Source organism: Lacerta agilis, chromosome 10, assembly GCF_009819535.1.
Source record: "Lacerta agilis isolate rLacAgi1 chromosome 10, rLacAgi1.pri, whole genome shotgun sequence".
Lineage (NCBI taxonomy): Eukaryota > Metazoa > Chordata > Lepidosauria > Squamata > Lacertidae > Lacerta > Lacerta agilis.
Genome location: NC_046321.1, coordinates 62,089,090 through 62,109,225, shown reverse-complemented (window position 1 = coordinate 62,109,225; position 20,136 = coordinate 62,089,090). Strand labels below are relative to the sequence as shown.

The following is a 20,136-nucleotide window of genomic DNA, read 5'->3' as shown; positions in this document are numbered from 1 at the left end:
GCCGGTCGCCTCAGGACAAGGCGAGCCCGGTAAGCCTGAGGCGCTGCTGCCTCGCGCGGCTGCCCAACCCCCGGCTCGGCGTTGTCCTCTCAGGTGGGGGAAGCCGCTGCTGCAAGCCGAGCCTGGCGGGGATGGGGCTGCCGGGGACCCTCTCCGCCCCTCCTCCGAGAGCTAGGCCGGGCGCTTGGCAAATATCTCCCTTTTTTGCAAGCCTGCCTTGCAACGCTGTGTGTGTGTGTGTGTGTGTTGTCATTGCCACACTTTGTGCAACGGCTTCCGTGTTTACAATATATATATATATATATATATATATATATATATATATATATACACACACACACACACACACACACACACTTTTCAAGCTTATGTATTTCACCAATTCTATACATTTCACTCATTTTACAATCATTTCTTTTTTAAAAAAATGATACTTTAAAGTTTATACATTTCACCCATTTTATACATTTCACTCATTTTACAGTCCTTTTGACATTTCGAAACTTGAACTTCCTTCCCCCTCTTTCTGCGGCTCCTTAAATTTATTTTCAATATCTTATGCATATTGCAGATTAACTCAATGTGCTCTTTTATTCATCTTCTTTAAATATATACTCTTATGAAACTGCAGGTTGTTACAATAATCCTGCCAGTGTTTTTATTTGTTACCCAGTCGGATGGGGTATAAATAATAAAATTATTATTATTATTTTTAATCTGTAAATATTCAGTAAACCATTTCCATTCTTTTATTTATAAAAAAAAGTGTTATCTCGATTTCCTACTCTTCACCCCATTTCTGCATATTCCATAAGTTTTTGTATCCAATTTTCCTTTGCTGGTACTTGTCGTGTGTGAGCTCCTTGCGTGCAGATTGCAGACTTAACCACTTTTGAAACATCTCTATGGAATGTAGCCTTAAGCTTAATTAAGTAAAACTGCTAGGCAAAGAGCAAACACAAAAGTATCAATAATACCCATTGGTAACTTAAAAAATGTTCCAGGTTTGACTGATTCGGAAGCAGCATACTGCTGTGTTGCAAGATGCAGTGTTTAACACATCGACTGGAACTGTTTCCTGACTGCCTTGTTACTCTTATCCTGTTTAATGATGTGAAAAATGCTGCCGTGCTAAGAAAAAAAGCAATGGAAGGAGCTATTGATGGAGCATTAATTAATCCTGCAATGGTGAGCAAACAAATTTTTTTGTGTATTCATTACTGTGGTAACATAAGGTTTGCAAAACTCACAGTGCTGTTGCAATCCTGCCTGTGTGGAATACTGAGTTTCAGGACCTGCGTTAGATTTGAAGGAGAAGGCAATAGATTGCTATTCAGGTAGGAGCAGGTTAGCAAGAATATTAACTGTGCCCAGTTGGACAAAGGTACAGATTTTTCAGGAAACTTGTGAAAGGTTGTACAGTAGACACTTGGTTTACGGACGTAATCCGTGACGGAGGCACGTCCGCAACCCGCAGTGCTCGTATCCCGCAGCGTCGCATCTGCGCACGCATGTGACGCAATTTAGTGATTCTGCACATGCGCCCAAGAAACATTGTGTTTCCCTGAACACAAGTAAAATGAAAGGGGACTTTAAAGGGTGTGTTCATTCTCTACCCATCTTTGGTTCAAGCCGGCCATGTTTGATCTCTATGGCTCCCTCTGTCTCCCATATGTCTTTGCAAGGAACTGCTGTGCTGGCATTGGTCCAACCAAAAGGCTATAGCATGGCTAGTGAGTGGAGCAGACAAGTGAGGAAATACTGGATATGTTTTGATGCTGATGGCTGCCTGAAAGTGGCCCAAAACCACCGTTTGAGAAGCACTGCCCTACTGGCTGTATTTTTTGCTTCTTATTTGGACTTTGGTTTATTTGTCCTCATATTAAACCATTTTGAATTAGCTAGATCAGTTTCTCTTTTTTAAAAACAACAAAACTGCTAAATAGAAATTTCACATCTGGGTGAGAGAAGAGCTTTAGAAGAGTTTGCACTTTCCTCAAGATTTCAAAATGTTTATCCACATTTTCTCATGATTTTTTTCATATTTGTGTCTTCTCAATATACTTCTCACTATACTTCTATACTCTGCAAAAGGCTTTTTTCTTATTCTTTACAAGATAGTGAGAGCTGTATTAGAGGATTCCTGTTTCCCCAGGTAGAAATATGTTGTGTGAATTAAATTTTCATTTAAATTTCTACTTGTACTGTTACTGCTGTATGTTTAGACTTCAAACATTGTTTTAGTAATAGACTAAAGCTATTTACAATGTGCAAAATTCCCACCCATACCTCCTTTCTCCTTGTTTCAACATCTAATTGATGGCATAACTGGCTCTTTGCCATTTCTAAAGTATATTTTTCCTTGTTGGTCTAAGGAAAGCAGTGGGTCTCTTTTGAAGCCTACCCCTGGAAACTAAACTTTATATTGTATTTTTTGGCAGATTGTTGATCCATTTCAGTTACTTGTGGCAACGAATAAAGCTGTACATCTCTACAAGACCAATAAAATGAAGACAAGAACTCTTAACGCGGAAATAATATTCAACCTTTCCCCAAACAATAATGTAAGATGGCTGCTTACAGCATGCTCTGAATTCTTTTTTTCTTTTTTGCAATAAGACCATAATCAGAGCCCTGCCAGATCAAGCCGAAAGGCCCATCTAGTCCAATATTCTGGCCTCATAGTGGCCAAACAGGTGCCTATGGGGAAGCATTTGAGCAGGACCTGACTGTAACAGTGAAATAAGATTTGCTTGTCCCCGAAGAAGGCTGCTAATTGAAAGGTGTTATGTATATTATTCACCACACAAAATATTTCCTGACTATCGGTTTGCCTGCACGCATTGTTGTTGTTGTTGTTCAGTTGTTCAGTCATGTCCAACTCTTCGTGACCCCATGGACCAGAGCACGCCAGGCACGCCTATCCTTCACTGCCTCTCGCAGTTTGGCCAAACTCATGCTAGTTGCTTCGAGAAAACTGTCCAACCATCTCATCCTCTGTCGTCCCCTTCTCCTTGTGCCCTCCATCTTTCCCAACATCAGGGTCCTTTCCAGGGAGTCTTCCCTTCTCATGAGGTGGCCAAAGTACTGGAGCCTCAACTTCAGGATCTGTCCTTCTAGTGAGCACTCAGGGCTGATTTCTTTAAGAATGGATAGGTTTGATCTTGCAGTCCATGGGACTCTCAAGAGTCTCCTCCAGCACCATAATTCAAAAGCATCAATTCTTCGGCAATCAGCCTTCTTTATGGTCCAGCTCTGCACGCATACCCTCTTTATTAAGTCACCCTCGGCTCTGCAAGGCTGAAACAAGGTCTTAACAAAGCATTCAGTCTTAGGCTTTACAACTGCTGCCCTTGTACTTAGTTCATAAAATATGTAATCTGAATACTAATTTTATGAGATCCTAATTTTTTTTAGTTGCCATTCTGGAATTGCCTCTGATTGTCCTCTGTAATCTGCCCCTACCCTAGTAAACAAGCACGGTAGGAAACAGTGTTCTAGATTCTCTGGCTCTTCTTTTGGCTTGAGAATCATCACAGAGGTCTGGCCTATAAGAAGGCAGTCTTTCCTGTACAGGCCTAGACACTTTGTGACACCTCCACCATCCCAGGAAAATATAACCCAGCCATGTATTTTGCCTTGTTGGCTCCCTTTCTTGTTCTTTCAGACCTGGGTGGGTAGCAAAAACACTGGAGAATTGAGTTTCTGGTTGGTAGTATTTTGTTTGCTTGCAAGTTGTGCAGGTCTGTTCTACAGCTCACATGTGCAATGTGTCCTGGGCTTCCTCCAGACTCTTCCTGCAGTAATATTAGAACAAAAACCAGCCAGAGGTTATCATGTATAGTATTTACACCACCAGGATCCCTACATAGAATGTGTCAACTAAGGGCCTTAGAAGTCCCATCACTTTACAGGAAGTTTATACCACTCCTGCCCATCCCTTGCTTTGACACAGCTTATCATTTTTTAAATCTGACATTAAAATTCTCTGCATGTCCCTCATATAGTGACTTGAAAAGACATGAATGAATATTAAACTGCCTATGATAAAATATGCCCACATTTGTTGTAAGTATTTATCTTGTGAGATAGTTAACATTTCACTTAACAACTAATTTAACCTTTTCAGAGCTTTGGAACCAAATAAATGGGAAAATAAGTTTTGTGAGATGCTCTGGGTTGCTAGGATGTGACTGACGTACATAAGAACACACAATTCTGTATTTTAGATTTCAGATGCCTTCAGAAAGTTTGGCATTTCAGACAGTGACACTGCCGTACTCGTCGTTCTGGTTGAAGACCAAGAGAAAACCATGAATCTGGATGATGTAATACGTCAAGTGGAAGGCCAGCAAGTCTCCTTAGCAGATCTCCCCAAAATAACAGATGTACAGAAAGTTAAAAAGGTTTGTACAAGGTTGTCCTGGGTTAAGGGTTGAGATAAGGCAAAATATAGCATTTTCTTTTTTTGTAATTACAATTTGCAATTGTAATTTTGCAATTACTTTTGATACAGAGCAGGGGTGGGGAACCTGTGACTCTCCAGATTCCCACAGCCCCAACTAAAAGGACTTGGCAAATGGGAGTTGAAATTCAATTTGTGGTGGGCCACAGGGTGTTCATTTCTGAGATAGATCAACATACAGTGCAGTCTTAAGCACATTTATTTAGCTCACTAAATCCAGTGGGATTCCCCCCCCCAGCTAAACATGCTTAGCAATGCAAGCACACCCCTACATTTTCTTAATCTTCTTTTGTGTCTTACATTTTTCCCACTCTGTATTGAGAGTTTTGACTACAAAGTACATTAGGGTGCTGTCCCACGGTCCCTGGAGAGGACATCCCAGCAGCCATTAATATTGCCATTTTTTGTGGTTGTAGAGGGAGGTCCAGAAGTAGAAAAGTAGGTCCACCCCTGGAGATTTTCTCAGTTCAGCCATGGAAACCTCTGAAGCCATTCCTCCTCCACTGTTGATGCTGGGGGCGGGGGTGCAGAGAGAGAGAGAGAGAGAGAGAGAGAGAGAGAGAAGGAGCAAGTTGGGGCTGGATCAAGGGAGATTTTGGATTAATGGGATCCAAAGTCACCCCATTCCCCTAAGAAGGGTGCAAAAAATATGATAGCCTTGGAGCTGCCATACTGATTTTCCCTCTAGCTGTCTCCTCGCCAGCTTTGATTCTCGCATTGCAGGAGGTAGGACTAGCTGACTCTCATGGTCCCTCCAAACTCTACAACTCTTAAGATTTTATTATTTGCTCTGGCAGGGCATTGGAAGTTATAGTAGCTATGCTTTAGATTCTCCCTTCTGCCTGCCTTAGGATTGCTGTCCCCATTTTTTCGACTTGACCTATAAACCTGGACAATCTTTTGCTCCTCCAGAAAGTGACTACTGTATTCCATTTTCTTTGCAGTTGTACAAACTAACCCCACAGGAAGAAACAATAGGCACACTGCTGGATGGCATCATTTGTAGAATGGCAACTAAAGATGTTTCATGAAAAAAAAGTGAGGACATTGAAACAGTTTTAGCCTAAAACAAATGTTTATTTTAATTTTTCTGTTAGGTCAAACCAGTGTTAAAATGCCCTGAAGACTAACTCTTATTTTATTTGGAAACGGAAGCTGTCACAATTTTATTACAAACATGGAAGAATGTTTGGGTATTGTGATTATTTTATAATTAAGAAGTAAAAGTTTATTGTTCACTGTATTTTTGCATACTGCCCTTCTGGCAACGTACGCCAGGCAGTGTACAATTTAAAAGACTAAAAGAGAGAGATAGAGAGAGAGTAAAAGATACAAAAAGCAAAACAATAAAATGACAGCATTCTCTCAGGTTATTGGTCTTGCTAGGTGCGAATGGTGTGGCCATTGTGGCTTGGCCTTCTCCTTCCCCCTTACTTAACACAGTTCTTTGAAGTACCGTATTTTTTGCTCCATAAGACACACTTTTTCTCTCCTAAAAAGTAAGGGGAAAAGTTGGAGCGTCTTATGGAGCGAAGGCTCCCTGTCAGGCCAGCTGCGAGAGGCAGCGGGTGATGGTGGGCAGCGGAGGAGATGCTGCTGGATCCTCCCCACCACCTCCGTTCACAAAAAACAGGCTTGTTTGGGGGAACGGAGGTTGCGGGATGGATCCAGCAGCAGCTGCTGCTCTCCCCGCTACTGCCTCTCCTCCACCACGTTCGGCGGGGGGGGGGGAGTGGGGGTGGCAGTGGAGAAGCTGCTGGATCCTCCCCACCACCTCCGTTCACAAAAAACAGGCTTGTTTTGGGGAACGGAGGTTGCGGGGTGGATCCAGCAGCTGCTGCTGCTCTCCCCGCTGCTGCCTCTCCTCCACCGCGTTCGGCGGGGTGGGGGGGTTGGGGTGGGGTGGGGAGTGGCAGTGGAGAAGCTGCTGGATCATCCCCACCATCTCCGTTCACAAAAACAGGCTTGAAAACCTTGTGTTCAAAGGCAGCAAACCGCCCCCCCCTTGCGTTCAGCTAGCCAGAGCCGTCCCTGCTCTCTGTAACGCAAGTGGGGGGGGGGAGCCGGTTTGACGCAGCATCAGTCTGGCTCTCCACCACTTTGCCTAAACTCCTTTTAAACTTCAAAGTTTCCTGATCGTCGCAATCAGAGAAAAGGCTGGGACCCTGGGGGCAAAACAAAGCTGAGGAAATCTCGCTTTAAAAAAATTACGGGTACTCGGCAAAAGGACAATGGAGCAGATCTGGGTGAGGTGAAGGGAATAAAGTGGAGGAATAGGGTGTCGGAAGGGAGAGGTATTCCTGATTGTCCTGTTTACAAACAAAAGATGTGGTTGTCGCCTGACAGGATTTTGTGTGGGTGGGGGAACTGAACATTTACATTTCTTGACTTCTGCCATTCTCTTGACTTCTCTAGTTTTATTTGTTCACTAATAAAATCCCTTTTCCTGTATCAGAGGGATCTGTGTGTTTTTACCTACTCTGGGATTCAGAAGCTTAAAAAGTTGGAAATAAGGGATACATTTCAGAGATACAGTATCCAAGAATAAAGACAAAAATGCGTACCCAAGTGTAACAAGTTTTCCTTAAGGTTCAGAGTTTTATTTTCAGATCGATACATTTGTATCCCCTTTCAGGGAAGATTTGACAGCTAACAGTTTTACCCTATTGTTCTTAAACGGGAGTGTTATCAGTGTTATCAGTCCTTAATGAGGTGCTTTATTGGCGGTATAATGAGCCTTGCAGAGGGTTTCATTTGGCTGAAGTGGCTCTGCAAGGCTAAAAGGAAGTGAATAAGGAAAAAAGTGGGGGCTGTAGCTTTAATAGGCACAGTGATTTTCTCCCCTCCTGCTGCCTCTCTGTAAAGCAAGCAGAGAGAGCTTCTGGGCTCCTTTACCAGTACTTCTTGCTCCGGAGTTCCAAGATCACAGCGTCACCAACAGGCACCCACAAAAGTGCGTTCTCCCTCTCTCTTCCTTCCTTCCCTCCCTCCCTCTTCCAACTTTAATAAAATATTGGGGGGTAGGCAGGTAAGCCCCACCTCACATGCCCATTAACATTAAATACGGTCGTTTAGTACAACATTTTATTCAGAATATTTTTTTCTTGTTTTCCTCCTCTAAAAACTAAGTGCGTCTTGTGGTCCGGAGCGTGCTATGGAGCGAAAAATACGGTAACCCTTGGGAATGTGGTGGAGCTAGTAGCGCTGTCAGATAAGGCCGCACTCAGCAAAACAAGGACAGGAGCCTCCAAACAAACTGTGGCTGGCTTACCACACTTTGAAGCAAGTGGTACGCATTGCCAGATGAGCTTGTGAAATTGTTGTGTCAGTTCAATTCTATCCACTTCGAAGGCTTCGGCAGGTATCCCATCAGGTCCACTGGCTTTGTTGTTTCTCATTTGGTTAATAGCTGTACACATCTCTCCCAAATTTGGAGATACCGCAAGCAAATCCTCACTGTGATCAACCCCCGCCTGGAAACCTACCGGTATGTCCCCACTGTGGAAGGATGTGTGGATCCAGAATTGGCCTCCACGGTCACTTACAGACTCACTGTTAAAACCGTGTTCATGGAAGGCAATCTTACTCGGCTACGAGTGATCACCAAAGAAGAAAACACATTACCATAAAAAAACTCGCCCACAATAGGACTGTTGAAGCCATAGTCTAAAATTGTGCCGCTGTGCAGAGAGGCTGATGCTGCTGTACTCTTTCTTAAAGCAGTTCCTGAATCTGTAGTATTTATCAGTACAGAACCTGGAACTAACTTTGTAGGGATTTGAATATCTGTGGTGTGATCCATACAGGCAGTCTTGGCTTAAGTGTGGTCCATCTGGTGCTGCTCCTCTTAAGTATTAAGAAGAGCAGCTAGATCGGGGCCAAAATCCCATCTGGACCAGCATCCTTTTCTCACAGTGGCCAACCACTGGCCAATCACAGGAAGTCCGCCAGCAGGACTTAAGACAACAGCACACTCCTCGCTTACGATCCTCAGTATTCATGCTGCTTCCTTAAAACATTTCCCTATCTGCAATATTCTCTTCATTAGAATAAATCCTTGTCACCATCTAGGATTACAACTGCTATCATCGCTGATCATTGGCTATGTGGTTGGGGCTTATGGAAGCTGTAGTGCAAGGTTGCAAGTTCCCCATTCCTGTTTTAAGGTATTTTTTCCAAGGCTGAAACAAAAGCATTTAGTGCCTTAAACCAATACTCAGAATTAAGATGGAGGATTTTAACTTCCTTTGCTGTTGTATAGATGGAGATTACAAAAATCATCTGAATGTTACAAGGGAGGAGCATTAAGAGGAGTTTAGGATATACAGTCGTACCTTGGTTGTTGAACACCTTGGTACTCGTACATTTCAGATCCCGAATGATTGAAACCTGGAAGTGAGTGTTCTGGATTTCAAATGTTTTTTTTGGAAGTCGAACGTCCAATGCAGCTTCCACTATTGTTTCCGGTGTGCCTGTGCAATTGGAAGCCGCACCCTGGTTGCGGACGGCCTTCTGGAACACCTGTTCAAAAACCAAGGTACGACTGTATACTTCATATCTTTTGTAGCTTGTAGATTCTGGGAATGTCAGCCTCTGCAACTTGGACACTGTGCTGAGTCTTCATTTTTCTCCCATAGTTGTACAAGAAGCTAAGGGTAAACAGATTTGCATATGCTGTAGTATTTTGATAGAGAATGTCCTCTCATACTTGGCCTTAATGCCAAGTTTGCTCCTGAAACGTGATAGTATTTGAACTGGATAGATCTGATGCACAGCTTTTTTACAGTGACATCAGCAAAATGGCCCAGAGATTATTTAAGCTTTGGATCCAACACTTCATAATGTATACAGTGCTTGTATTTTGATTAACAAGGGAAAGTTAGACATCTTTCGTAGATTCCTAGGAAGTTAGGTTGTTTTGAAATCAGAAAGGCAGCTGTATATGCAACAAAACCCACATGCTTGTACAAATCATAACAAGATGATGATCTGCAGATGCTTCTCAGAGGGTATTTAGAAAGCTGGAAAGGACCAAAATTTTGGGCTACCATTTAGTACCCTACCTTCCATTAACCCCTGTTGCATCCCCCACCCAGCAAAAATCAACCCTGTCCAAGTCTGGCCACACACAGCGAAGATGCACATCGCACAATAATTGCTCCCAACAACTTTTGCAATGGGCTGAGCTTACACACCACAGGAAAAGAGAAAAAAAAACACCAGGACACTTGCTAATCTGGCCCAATGAAAAAATGCTATCTTTGTTTGCCTGAAAGGGAATATTGGATCTTGAACGCAAGCAAACACCTTCCACCAATGGTCTCAAGATAAATTCTCCTAGTCATTAAATGCCCCTTTGCCCCCTGATTATTACAATTTCTGGTGTCCCAGGAAAAATAGAAGGGAGCACATGTTATCTCTTTTGGTAGTGTAGGTAACTGGCAGCTTGCACACGTTTAACTTGGGCACACAGCTTTATGCACTTGGCAAATATATATATTTCAATATAGATATATATAGAACCTAATGTGTTTTCACTATACTGTACACCATTTGGGCATTATGCAATAACCCCGGAACGTAACCCCAGCATAAGCCGAGAGTCACCTGTATTCATTATACAGCAGCGTTCTGTATTTATTTGCATATAAGCCCTGAAATAGGCCTGGCTCCAGCTTTCATATGGGCACAGCAGCTGTGAGTGCTATTCAGTTTGTGCGTGCCCCTTGATCCTACCGCAGTTCATCTGTTCCATTCAGGGACGCTTGCATGGCACTGGTCAGGGAGAAGGTAGGGCTTGCTGGCCTTCTGGTTTGGCATTCTCTCAGCTTTGAGGTCATGAGGAATGTGAAGCCAGCCATAGTATTAGATCGGGGTTTCCCAAGCTTGGGTCTCCAGCTGTTTTTGGACTACAATTCCCATCATCACTGGTCCTGCTGGCAAGGGATGATGGGAGTTGTAGTCCAAAATCATCTGGAGACCCAAGTTTGCAAAACCCTGTATTTGATGGAGAAGTAGGCAGAGGGAAGATTAACTGACATGTTGCAGAGCTGGTAGAAATCGTTTGAATGAATTTGGCAAAATGGATTGAGAAGCTTAGAATCTGTCCTAATATTAAGGTGTCAAGATATTTTCTCAAACAAATAAAACTCTGGCCCTATGATAAGCTTCCCTTACCCCTAACCATTGGAAATACTGGTGGGAGCTGGAGTTGAACAATACCTAGAAAGCCATATGCTCCCCATCTCTGTCCTGTAAGATACCGTACCCTCTTCTTTATTTGTTAAAGATTGCTGGTTTAACCTTAATACAATAAACATATTACATCAGGTACATGCAATGCTAGACTAGGAACTAATGGCTCCTCTTTTTCCTGGATTGCAGTTACGTCCAAACTAAAATGGACCATGAACCATAATTACAGACTTGGGTTTAAACATGGTTTCCAAGGCAAATACAAACCATCATTTACCACTTAGGGGTGATGTTTTGTGTGAGTTTGGTGCTGAGATCACATCTACTCCAAATTTAAGCCACAACTTTGCCACTCTAGGCTCCTTCAGGTAGGAGGGTGTGATAAAAATCTAACAATACTGATAATAATACTAATAACAATAACTTTGAAGAGCAGAAGCCCTAAATTTGACTTATGAGGAGAGCAACTTGGTATTTAAATGGAGAGCTGGTCTAGGAAAGATGTTCATTTATAAGTGTTCCTTAATTAGGAATCATAGGACGCGGGTGGCGCTGTGGTCTAAACCACTGAGCCTAGGGCTTGCCGATCAGAAGGTCAGTGGTTCGAATCCCCGCAATGGGGTGAGCTCCCGTTGTTCGGTCCTTGCTCCTGCCCACCTAGCAGTTCAAAAGCACGTCAAAGTGCAGGTAGATAAATAGGTACCGCTCCGGCGGGAAGGTAAACGGTGTTTCCGTGCACTGCTCTGGTTTGCCAGAAGCGGCTTAGTTATGCTGGCCACATGACCCGGAAGCTGTCTGCAGACAAACGCTGGCTCCCTCGGCCTATAGTGCGAGATGAGTGTGCAACCCCATAGTCGTCCGCGACTGGACCTAACGGGTACCTTTACCTTTACCTTTAATTAGGAATTCTGTAGTGATCAGTTCTTAAAATAAAAGTCACTTTTAATTATTTGGCAAGCCTAGCAGCCTTCCCCTAAGCTCCTGTGTTTGCAAAACTTAAAAGGAATAATACATTAACACTAAAGGAGAGTTCTTGCAAATTGGGACCCCATGCTAAAGATTATGCTAGCTGCAATATTTTCCTTTGAAAGGGATTTGGAGAAATGGTAGTGCCAACAATTTTGTTGTTTTCACAGGTTTTCAGGATAATCTGTCTTTTCAAAAGCTGGACCGGTGTGGGGGTGTGGGATCTGTAGGATAATATCTAGAGCTGGAAGAGGGAAGGATCTGAAACAACACTTCAGCAGTATTATCATGGAAAATTAAAGGCTTGTTTTCATTGCCTGACAAAGCAAATGGCACATGGAATATATCATCCAATTTGTTGGCTGGAGAGCAGACACTATTTTTGGTAGTTTGAGCTAACGGCAAGCAGGTACGTTTTAAGTCATATCCTTTTTTGAACATGTGTGAAAAATCACTCCAGCCCAGTTAACATAAACAGAAGGGATCGTAAAACCGTTCCTTTTCATTGCTTGTGCCCCTAGAGTTGAAACACACCAACAGTGCCTTAGGGTTTGCTTGAATGTTTTTGCTGCCCTGAAGTAACACACTGGCTATACTTTGCTCATGTCTCCTTTGTTAGAAGGATGCTGTCGAGAGAGCTGTGCGGATCATTTTATCCTTCTAAAGGGAAAATAAATTTTATTGCTTTGAAGCTAAGCTGATGGTATCTGGGGCAATGGTACCAAACTGTCCACCTGCAACGAATGCTTTTCACATCACCTCACCTGCTGACGAATGCCTATGTTTCGGCAGGAAATCCTGACACATGCAACCTGGGGTCTTCCAGATGTTTGGGGCTACAGCTCAGCTAGCATGCCAAATGGTCAGCGATGGTGGGAGTGGCAGCCCCCAACATCTTGAATGGGCAACAGGTTGTGGAAACCTGCTGGAGGGGACACATTAACCCATGGGTAGACAAACTAAGGCCCAGGGGCTGGATTCGGCCCAATTGCCTTCTATATCCGGCCCGCGGATGGTCTGGAAATCAGTGTGTTTTACATGAGTAGAATGTGTCCTTTTATTTAAAATGCATCTCTGGGTTATTTGTGGGGCCTGCTTAGTGTTTTTACATGAGTAGAATGTATGCTTTTATTTAAAATGCATCTCTGGGTTATTTGTGGGGCATAGGAATTTGTTCAATTTTTTCCTTCAAAATATAGTCTGGCCCCCCACAAGGTCTAAGGGACAGTGGACCAGCCCCCTGCTGAAAAAGTTTGCTGACCCCTGCATTAACCCATGCTAATAGTGCAGGGGATGACTTTAAATTTGTTTAGCAACTGATCATTTCAGTACACATGGGGAAGGCCTATGGGGAGTGAGGAAAAATGTTTGTTTTCTCCATCCTCACAACTGAGCCCCACCTCTGGAGATTTGTGCTATAAACAGGAGCTGTCCTCATGGGGGTTTGTGATCCACTGCAATATTTTGTTTCAGGCCCCACTTGCATGAGACCTAATCTTATCCCCAGGTTTATATCCCCTATCATTATTGACATAAGTCTATACGGTGCAGCCAGCCCCCCACAAATTAAAATGAGAGGCAATAAACGAAGTGTTGACCTTCTAGGAAAGAAGCAACATTACAGTCATAGCATATTTAAACATAACCTTTAGCACAGAAGGTCGGTGCTTTGGTAATGTTAATTAATTCACCTCTCCAAAAACCGAGCAAGATGAGCAAGTGTTACACATTCATGTTACAGATAAAATAGAGAGGTTAAGGGCTTTCTAAATGCCAGCTACTGAGTCAGCAGCATAACTCATATGTAGGTGCAACTTTGCCTTTCCCACAGCACCAAAGTCTTCCTCTGCAGAATTGAGTGCATAGTCTAAATGCGGCAACCTTGTTGAAACTAAGCAGGTCTGGATCTCATCATCTACATCTGGGTGAGAAACTTCAAATATATGGACTTGAGCTCTCCTTGCACGATTCTCCTCTTCATTTGTGCTCCTGCTCTCTCACATCATGCAAGAGGATCAGATGATAATATCAGTGGTACTCAGTAGCAGGTGTAGCCAACCTGGTGCCCTCCAGATGTGGTGGACCACAACTCCCAGCAGGCCTAGTCAGCATTGCCAACAGGCACTCGGGGATGATGGCAGTTGTTGTCCACAATGATCGAAGAGTATTATGATGGTTACCCTTGTTGAATAGCATCACTGGAATTTGTTCACGATGTTTGGGCCTGAAGGGTGATCTGCTCTGTTCCACACTGCACACACACCCCACAAGAGATGGAACAGCTCTAACTAGAAGACGCTGTGCATTATGCACACACACTTTCAACATGCCCAGGGAATGCCTGAACAACATAGCTGCCCTATAGATACCTAATGAAGCGTGGCTCAATGTACCTATGGCTCAATGCATGTGTGGTTTGTTCAGCAAATTGCTTGGGTATGAGGAAGAAGACTGTCTAATTTCTGTGGTGTGTTCCACTAAGGCAGAGATTCACATGGCCTATGTGCTGTGCCCAGAGAGAGCCTTATTTGCACCCGCAACTTGCAGCCAAAGCATCACACAATGAATTAAATGACAACAAGTCTAGTTCTCTATTTCCATTGTGTAGCAGGAAGAGCGGTCACATCCTTGTTGCCATTGGCCTATTTTAGGGATTGACCGAATGTTCTACGTGGGTTATTAGATACTGAACCAGATCTCCTGAGACCCAATGATATGATTAACCACACCGTTTCCACTCTTTCTGGATGGCCCCGCCCAAGTTTGGCGCTACGAAACTGGGAGCCTGTTAAATCAAAGAAGAAATTACACCAAGCGAAAACACTGACGCAGCCTTCTTAAAATAGGTATATTTTATATTTATATTTTACATACTTTGCATTTACAGGATTTACAGGGCTGCATCATTTTATGATCATCATTATACAAAGCTGTCTCAAAAGAATCATCACTTTGCATTCTTTTCTCTGTTGAATTTTGAGCGTTGCCAGAAAGAGGGGCAGAGAGAGACTTCACATCCATCGGCAATTGTCCTTCGATAGCAGTTCCGGTGTGTGTAAGCCGAGCGTTTTGCTCTTCCTGTCCCTAAGAGGGTCTCTCTGAGCTTTTGATATCGAACGTCTTCCTTCAGCATGCTTAGAAATCTTTCCTGGCCCAGACTCCCCAAATTGCAATTAGGATGACCATGACAATGAGTGTGTAGAGTGTACCGACGGCAGTTTGCTCATTTCGACACCCCTGTTTGCACCCACAAGAATTCTGCGCGGCCTCTCCGGTGGTAGCAGAAGGTTTTGGCCTGTGAGCACGAAGGCAGTGTATTCTGCCGAAAGAAAAAAGAAACAATGGATTTAGCCTGTTGCCACCACTGAAGTTTTAAGGTCTTACTTTACAGGGAGTCTCTCCCAGCCCTACCTGAAGATGCTAAAGATTAAAGCCTAAGCCTATCCTTCTGCATGCAAAGTTGATGCTCTCTTAACAAAGCAATGGCCCTTCCTTCCCCCAGGAAGTGTCCTAACTGTGCTACTTGTGTCTTAACAATGTTGTATGAAGAAACCCTTAGTTCCTTCCATTGCATTGTATCCGACACACACACACACACAAAACCAACCCCCACCGTGTCAGCAGCCTCATTATTTATCCCCCAGTGGGTCTTTCGGCACAGTAGTCTGAAGCTGCATATAAAATATACCACCACCATCCGTAACATTTGTCTGTCAGGGTGGAAATCTCTGCATGACGTGCTCTTCTTCTGCTTTCCCTTTTACCAACGTGTCTCACCTACCTTCTAGAGGCATGCATTCTTTTTCCTTGGCGGATTGCTCTTGCAACTCTTCCCTGAAAGCGAGAAACCAGCCGAGATCCCGTCCGTCAAATCAGTGACCTGAAAGTCCTCAATCGGTAGCCGTGATGCTGACTTTGCACAGCTGAAAGAGGAGCGGAGGATTGAGACCCCCGGGATATAACTTTGGAGCTGCTGCCGCTGATGTTGCTGCAAGTCATGAACTAACTAAACCAATAGCACATTCTCTCCCCTCGCCGACTGCTTGGGCCTTTATAAACAGAAGCAGCTAAGTCTCTGCCAAATGTGGAGCAACGAAAGGAGCCCTTCCCCGTTTGTAGCATGCGTGCGTGCAAAAGGGAGGTGTGCGAGAAGTGGGGGAGACACTTGGCTGACAAAAAATAGATTGCTCTGTTTTCAAGGCAACCCTTATGCAGGACACAGACATCTTCCCACGATTCTTCTCTTGCGATACGAGCACGGGGATTTCTCAAACAGAGATCTCGCAGGTACCCCAAGGGCTCGCAATAGCCAGTCTGAGCGGGAGGCTTATTGGAAGTCACTTCTCGGAGGTTAACTTTGGATTCCACATTTCTACTGGCGTTGCACCACTTTGAAGGACAGGTGTGTGCCCCTAAATAAACTCCAGCAGTCCCTCCTCAGTCCTCACACAGTGCGTGGCACAACGAACATGTACGGCTTTATACCAGCAGGTTTAGAATAAAAGGAGTACGATTTCCTACATTGCCTGCTCCGATCTTCAGTACAGTAAGGCTTCTTTATTTAAATCAGGCGTATACAAGTTGCAACCTACCAAGCTAATACCCACCAACATTTCTCCAATGAAAATAGGGACATCCAATTCAATAATAATAATAATTTATTTATACCCCACTGGGTTTCCTCAGTCACTCTGGGCGGCTTCCAACAGATATAAAAACAGAATAAAACATTAAACATTTAAAAAATCCCTCTACAGGGCTGCCTTCAGATGTCTTGTAAAGGTTGTATCTCCTTGGCTCAGAGGTCACAGAACTCCATACCCTCCAACATTTCTCTGATGAAAATAGGGACGTCCTAAGGAAAAGCAGGACACTCCAGGATCAAATCAGAAACCCCAGGACAGCTTCTGTAAATCCGGGACTGTTTGTGGAAAACAGGAACACATTGAGGGCCACCTTCTTGGTTCCTTCATCCTGTACTTTCTAAATTTTCAGTGTGAAAATCCAGCTATTCTGTCTGGCCACAGATAGGAGAGAGAACAGAAGAGGGAGAGCAACATCAGAGACAGCGCTTTCACTCAAATCTTTTTTTGAGGGGTGGGGAATGGATGTCAAGTTTGCCTCTCTGCTGCCAAAAGCAAAAATAGAAAGATGGATTTTCTTCCTCTCCAACAGAAGTTCAAAAGCCATTGTTATGCTCTTTGTCATAGTTTTTCTTGGCTTGTGCAAATGTGAGCCGGCAGCTCTGACACATTTTGAAAAGCCCTGGCATTTCTGTAGCATACATTTTCTGAGCCAAAACAAATTATACTTCACCCACAGCTAATAATGTGAATAGGAGCAGCCATCAAGGGATTTTTTAATAATAAAAAATGTAAACAAACAAACAAAAACTGGTGTGAAGGGTCTTTGGGGCTTGAAATTTATGGAGAAACTTTAAAATGATTCACACAACATATAAAAAGCACTGTGCGTTTAAACTCAAAGTGAGACTTGCCTGGAAAACTTTCATGAAAGCAATCCATCATCTGCTCTTCTTTCCTAACGCTCGTAAGTGGAAAAGGAATCGTAAAAACCAACAGTAAAAATCAGGAGAAGGTTGCAGAAATGGAACCGAGGTCCCAAGATGAAACTGATAAGATATTTATGAAATCATCTCTGCACATATTCTTCATAAATGTATGAAACAGGACAAATTGTGCTATGACTTCAGTGACTCACTAAACACGCTGCATCGTTCCAGACTGAGAACCAGAATAAGTATCGTGACTAAATTTATGGGCTGAAAGCTCATAGCTGAAAGCTCGGTCCAGCCCCAAATTTGCTAGATGGCCTTATGAGAGCCTTTACCTCATCCTTGCACCCCTTGTTCTATGTTCAATGTTGGAATAATGGTCAAATCTGCATTTAGAGCACATGGTTTTCCCTAGTTCAGGATCCAAGGTGCCACAAGCTAGCTTAGCTCCTCACCCACAGAAATCGCTGTTTTGGGGATTGCTGTTGGCGGCTGCCACCAGGGACCGCGTTCCCACACATTCAGCAAGTGGAAGAGGGGAGCACAACACTGGCATCACAGAGAGCAGCAGAGCAGGGCCCTGATCCAGGGCCGGCCCTCCCAAGAGGCAAGGTGAGGCCTCAGGTGGCATGATCTACAGGGGCAGCAGATACCAATGTAGATCCTGGACAGTTATCTTCCCACTGATGCCGACACTGATGCCACAATCCATAATTGCCTGAGCTCTGCAAGTGCAGCTTTCTCCTGATTGAAGTATAGAGTCTTTGAGGACTGGGACATTCACAGGGAAGCCGAAATGCTTGTTTACAAAGCTATTGTACTACCAACCTTACTGTATGCTTGTGAAACATTGACCACTTATAAATGCCATCTGCAACTCCTTGAAGGATTCCATCAACGGTGTCTCTGATAATTTTTACACATCAGTTGGGAAGACAGGCGAACTAATGCCAATGTACTGCAAGAAGCAAAGATCACCAGTGTTGAAGCAATGATGCTTCAATGATCAACTTCGTTGGACTGGTCATGTTGTGCAGATGCCTGATTATCGTCTTCCAAAGCAACTACTCTATTTTGAACTTAAAAATTGGAAAACGTAATGCTGGTGGTCAACAAAGGAGGTTTAAAGATTGTCTCAAGGCAAATTTTAAAAAATGTAGTATAAACACCAACAATTGGGAAACACTTTGCCTGTGAGCACTCCAGTTGGAGAACAGCCTTTACCAAAGGTGTCATGGACTTTGAAGACTCTCGAACTCAGGACGCAAGGGAGAAACATGTTAAGAGGAAGGCACGCTTGGCAAATCCACACCGTGATCAACTCCCGCCCGGAAACCAATGTCCCCACTGTGGAAGGATGTGTGGATCTAGAACTGGCCTCCACAGTCACTTACGGACTCATTGTTAAAACTGTGTTTATGGAAGTCAATCTTACTCGGCTACAAGTGATCGCCAAAGAAGAAGAGGTGTCGTGCTATCCCTGGACTGCAGATTCCTCCCCTGCCATGCTTAATGGGCTTGTAAGTAATGGAGAACTCTCCCCAGCCTACCGAGGCAAAGTGAAAAAGGCCTGCAAGGAAGAGAGGTAGAAGAAGAAGAAGCAGAGTTTGGATTTGATATCCCGCTTTATCACTACCCAAAGGAGTCTTAAAGCGGCTAACATTCTCCTTTCCCTTCCTCCCCCCCAACAAACACTCTGTGAGGTGAGTGAGGCTGAGAGACTTCAGAGAAGTGTGACTAGCCGAAGGTCCCCCAGCAGCTGCATGTGGAGGAGTGAAGACGCGAACCAGGTTCCCCAGATTATGAGTCTACCACTCTTAACCACTACACCACACTGGCTCTCTGGTAGGAGAGCACCAGGAGGGCAAGGACACATGGCTGAGCCCAGGCCTGACCTCAGCCTACTCCATGGCGGCTAGCACTCCAAGAGAGCAGGCTGGGGCCCAGAGGAAGGCCGAGCGACAGAGCAGACCACAGAAGAGAAGATAATACTACTTTTTTAAATAACTTCTTTAATAACTTTTTTTTCTCTTTTGAAAAAAAGTGTCCCCGGATTCTTTATCACCTCTCTTAAATCCTTTCTCCCTCCTTCCCCGTCTTCAATCGCCTTCCTGCATATCTCTCCTCCCAACTCTCGAGGTGATCTGACGTCTTGCCTCTCCCTCTCCTGGCTCTTCTCGATCTCAATCTCGTCACCCTCATTCTCCCCTAACTCCCTTTTACCATGATAGGGTGTGCTCCACCATAGCAGAGCACCTTCCCTCGACCTGTCTGAGCCCAGCACACCGGAAGCTCATTCGATGTCTTCTATAATGATGTCCTCTGGAAGAGAATGAAAAAGAGAGACTGAATTAACAGCCTCTCTCAACAAAGCCCACTAAACAATACCCAAACCCAAGGGTTGAACCACCACAGCTTTTGTAGCTGGAGTCAGGGCTCTGCCTACTGAGACAAAGTGAAAAAAGGCTTGCAAGGCACAGCCAATACAGCTAGAGGGCCTGGGCGGTCTTTCTCGGGAATGAACAATAAAGCTACTAAGTGAAAAGTCAGCTCCAAGGACATATTCTGCATCCCCAAGGTGTGGAGATTCATTTACATTCTTCAGGTGCTGGCCTAATACGTGTCTTTGGGCTATTGCCTTCTGCAGAGGAAAGAGAAAGCTGGATCAGATGCCTTTTGTGACACTACAAAACCCACCATTAACGGGTGCAACAGAGCCCAGAAGCAGGCCCAAGTCAGGAAAGACTGGCCTCCCTCAGGCTTGGGCCCAATCTCTTGCCCCAGAGGACCCCCATGGGCCCTGCAGCCTCCTGGGCAGAGGTGGAAGGGCAGCACCAGGGAAGAGGGCAGGACATGCCTCTGGCATCATCCTGACACCCCAGGGACACATGCCACATTATTGGCATTAGTTGCTTTGGGAGCCTTTTTGAGGGTGGGGGTGTAAGTATTCAGAGACTGAAGAACTGTCGCCCCAGTACTAACCTCAAACTCTGGA

General features: G+C 44.2%; 1 protein-coding gene and 2 long non-coding RNA genes across 4 annotated transcripts; 2 read left to right on the top strand and 1 right to left on the bottom strand.

Moving 5' to 3' along the window:
• The first annotated feature begins 7 nt into the window (after nucleotides 1–7).
• TPRKB (TP53RK binding protein) lies at nucleotides 8–11,886 on the top strand. 2 transcript variants are annotated; one of them, XM_033162961.1, is made up of 5 exons: nucleotides 8–29; nucleotides 1,005–1,188; nucleotides 2,442–2,564; nucleotides 4,230–4,406; nucleotides 11,797–11,886. In XM_033162961.1, the coding sequence occupies exons 2-5, from the start codon at nucleotides 1,045–1,047 to the stop codon at nucleotides 11,854–11,856; spliced, it is 504 nt and encodes a 167-aa protein (XP_033018852.1). In that variant the 5' UTR covers nucleotides 8–29; nucleotides 1,005–1,044; the 3' UTR covers nucleotides 11,857–11,886. The 2 variants fall into 2 exon arrangements, with proteins under 2 accessions (XP_033018852.1, XP_033018851.1); XM_033162960.1 differs by lacking the exon at nucleotides 11,797–11,886 and adding an exon at nucleotides 5,410–5,708.
• Nucleotides 11,887–15,491, top strand: LOC117054284. The gene is made up of 3 exons (XR_004427471.1): nucleotides 11,887–12,035; nucleotides 14,278–14,472; nucleotides 15,415–15,491. It is a non-coding gene; the product is annotated as an uncharacterized LOC117054284 (long non-coding RNA).
• LOC117054285 lies at nucleotides 14,461–15,491 on the bottom strand. The gene is made up of 2 exons (XR_004427472.1): nucleotides 15,408–15,491; nucleotides 14,461–14,945 (listed from the first exon to the last, which is right to left on the bottom strand). It is a non-coding gene; the product is annotated as an uncharacterized LOC117054285 (long non-coding RNA).
• Nucleotides 15,492–20,136: the final 4,645 nt, after the last annotated feature.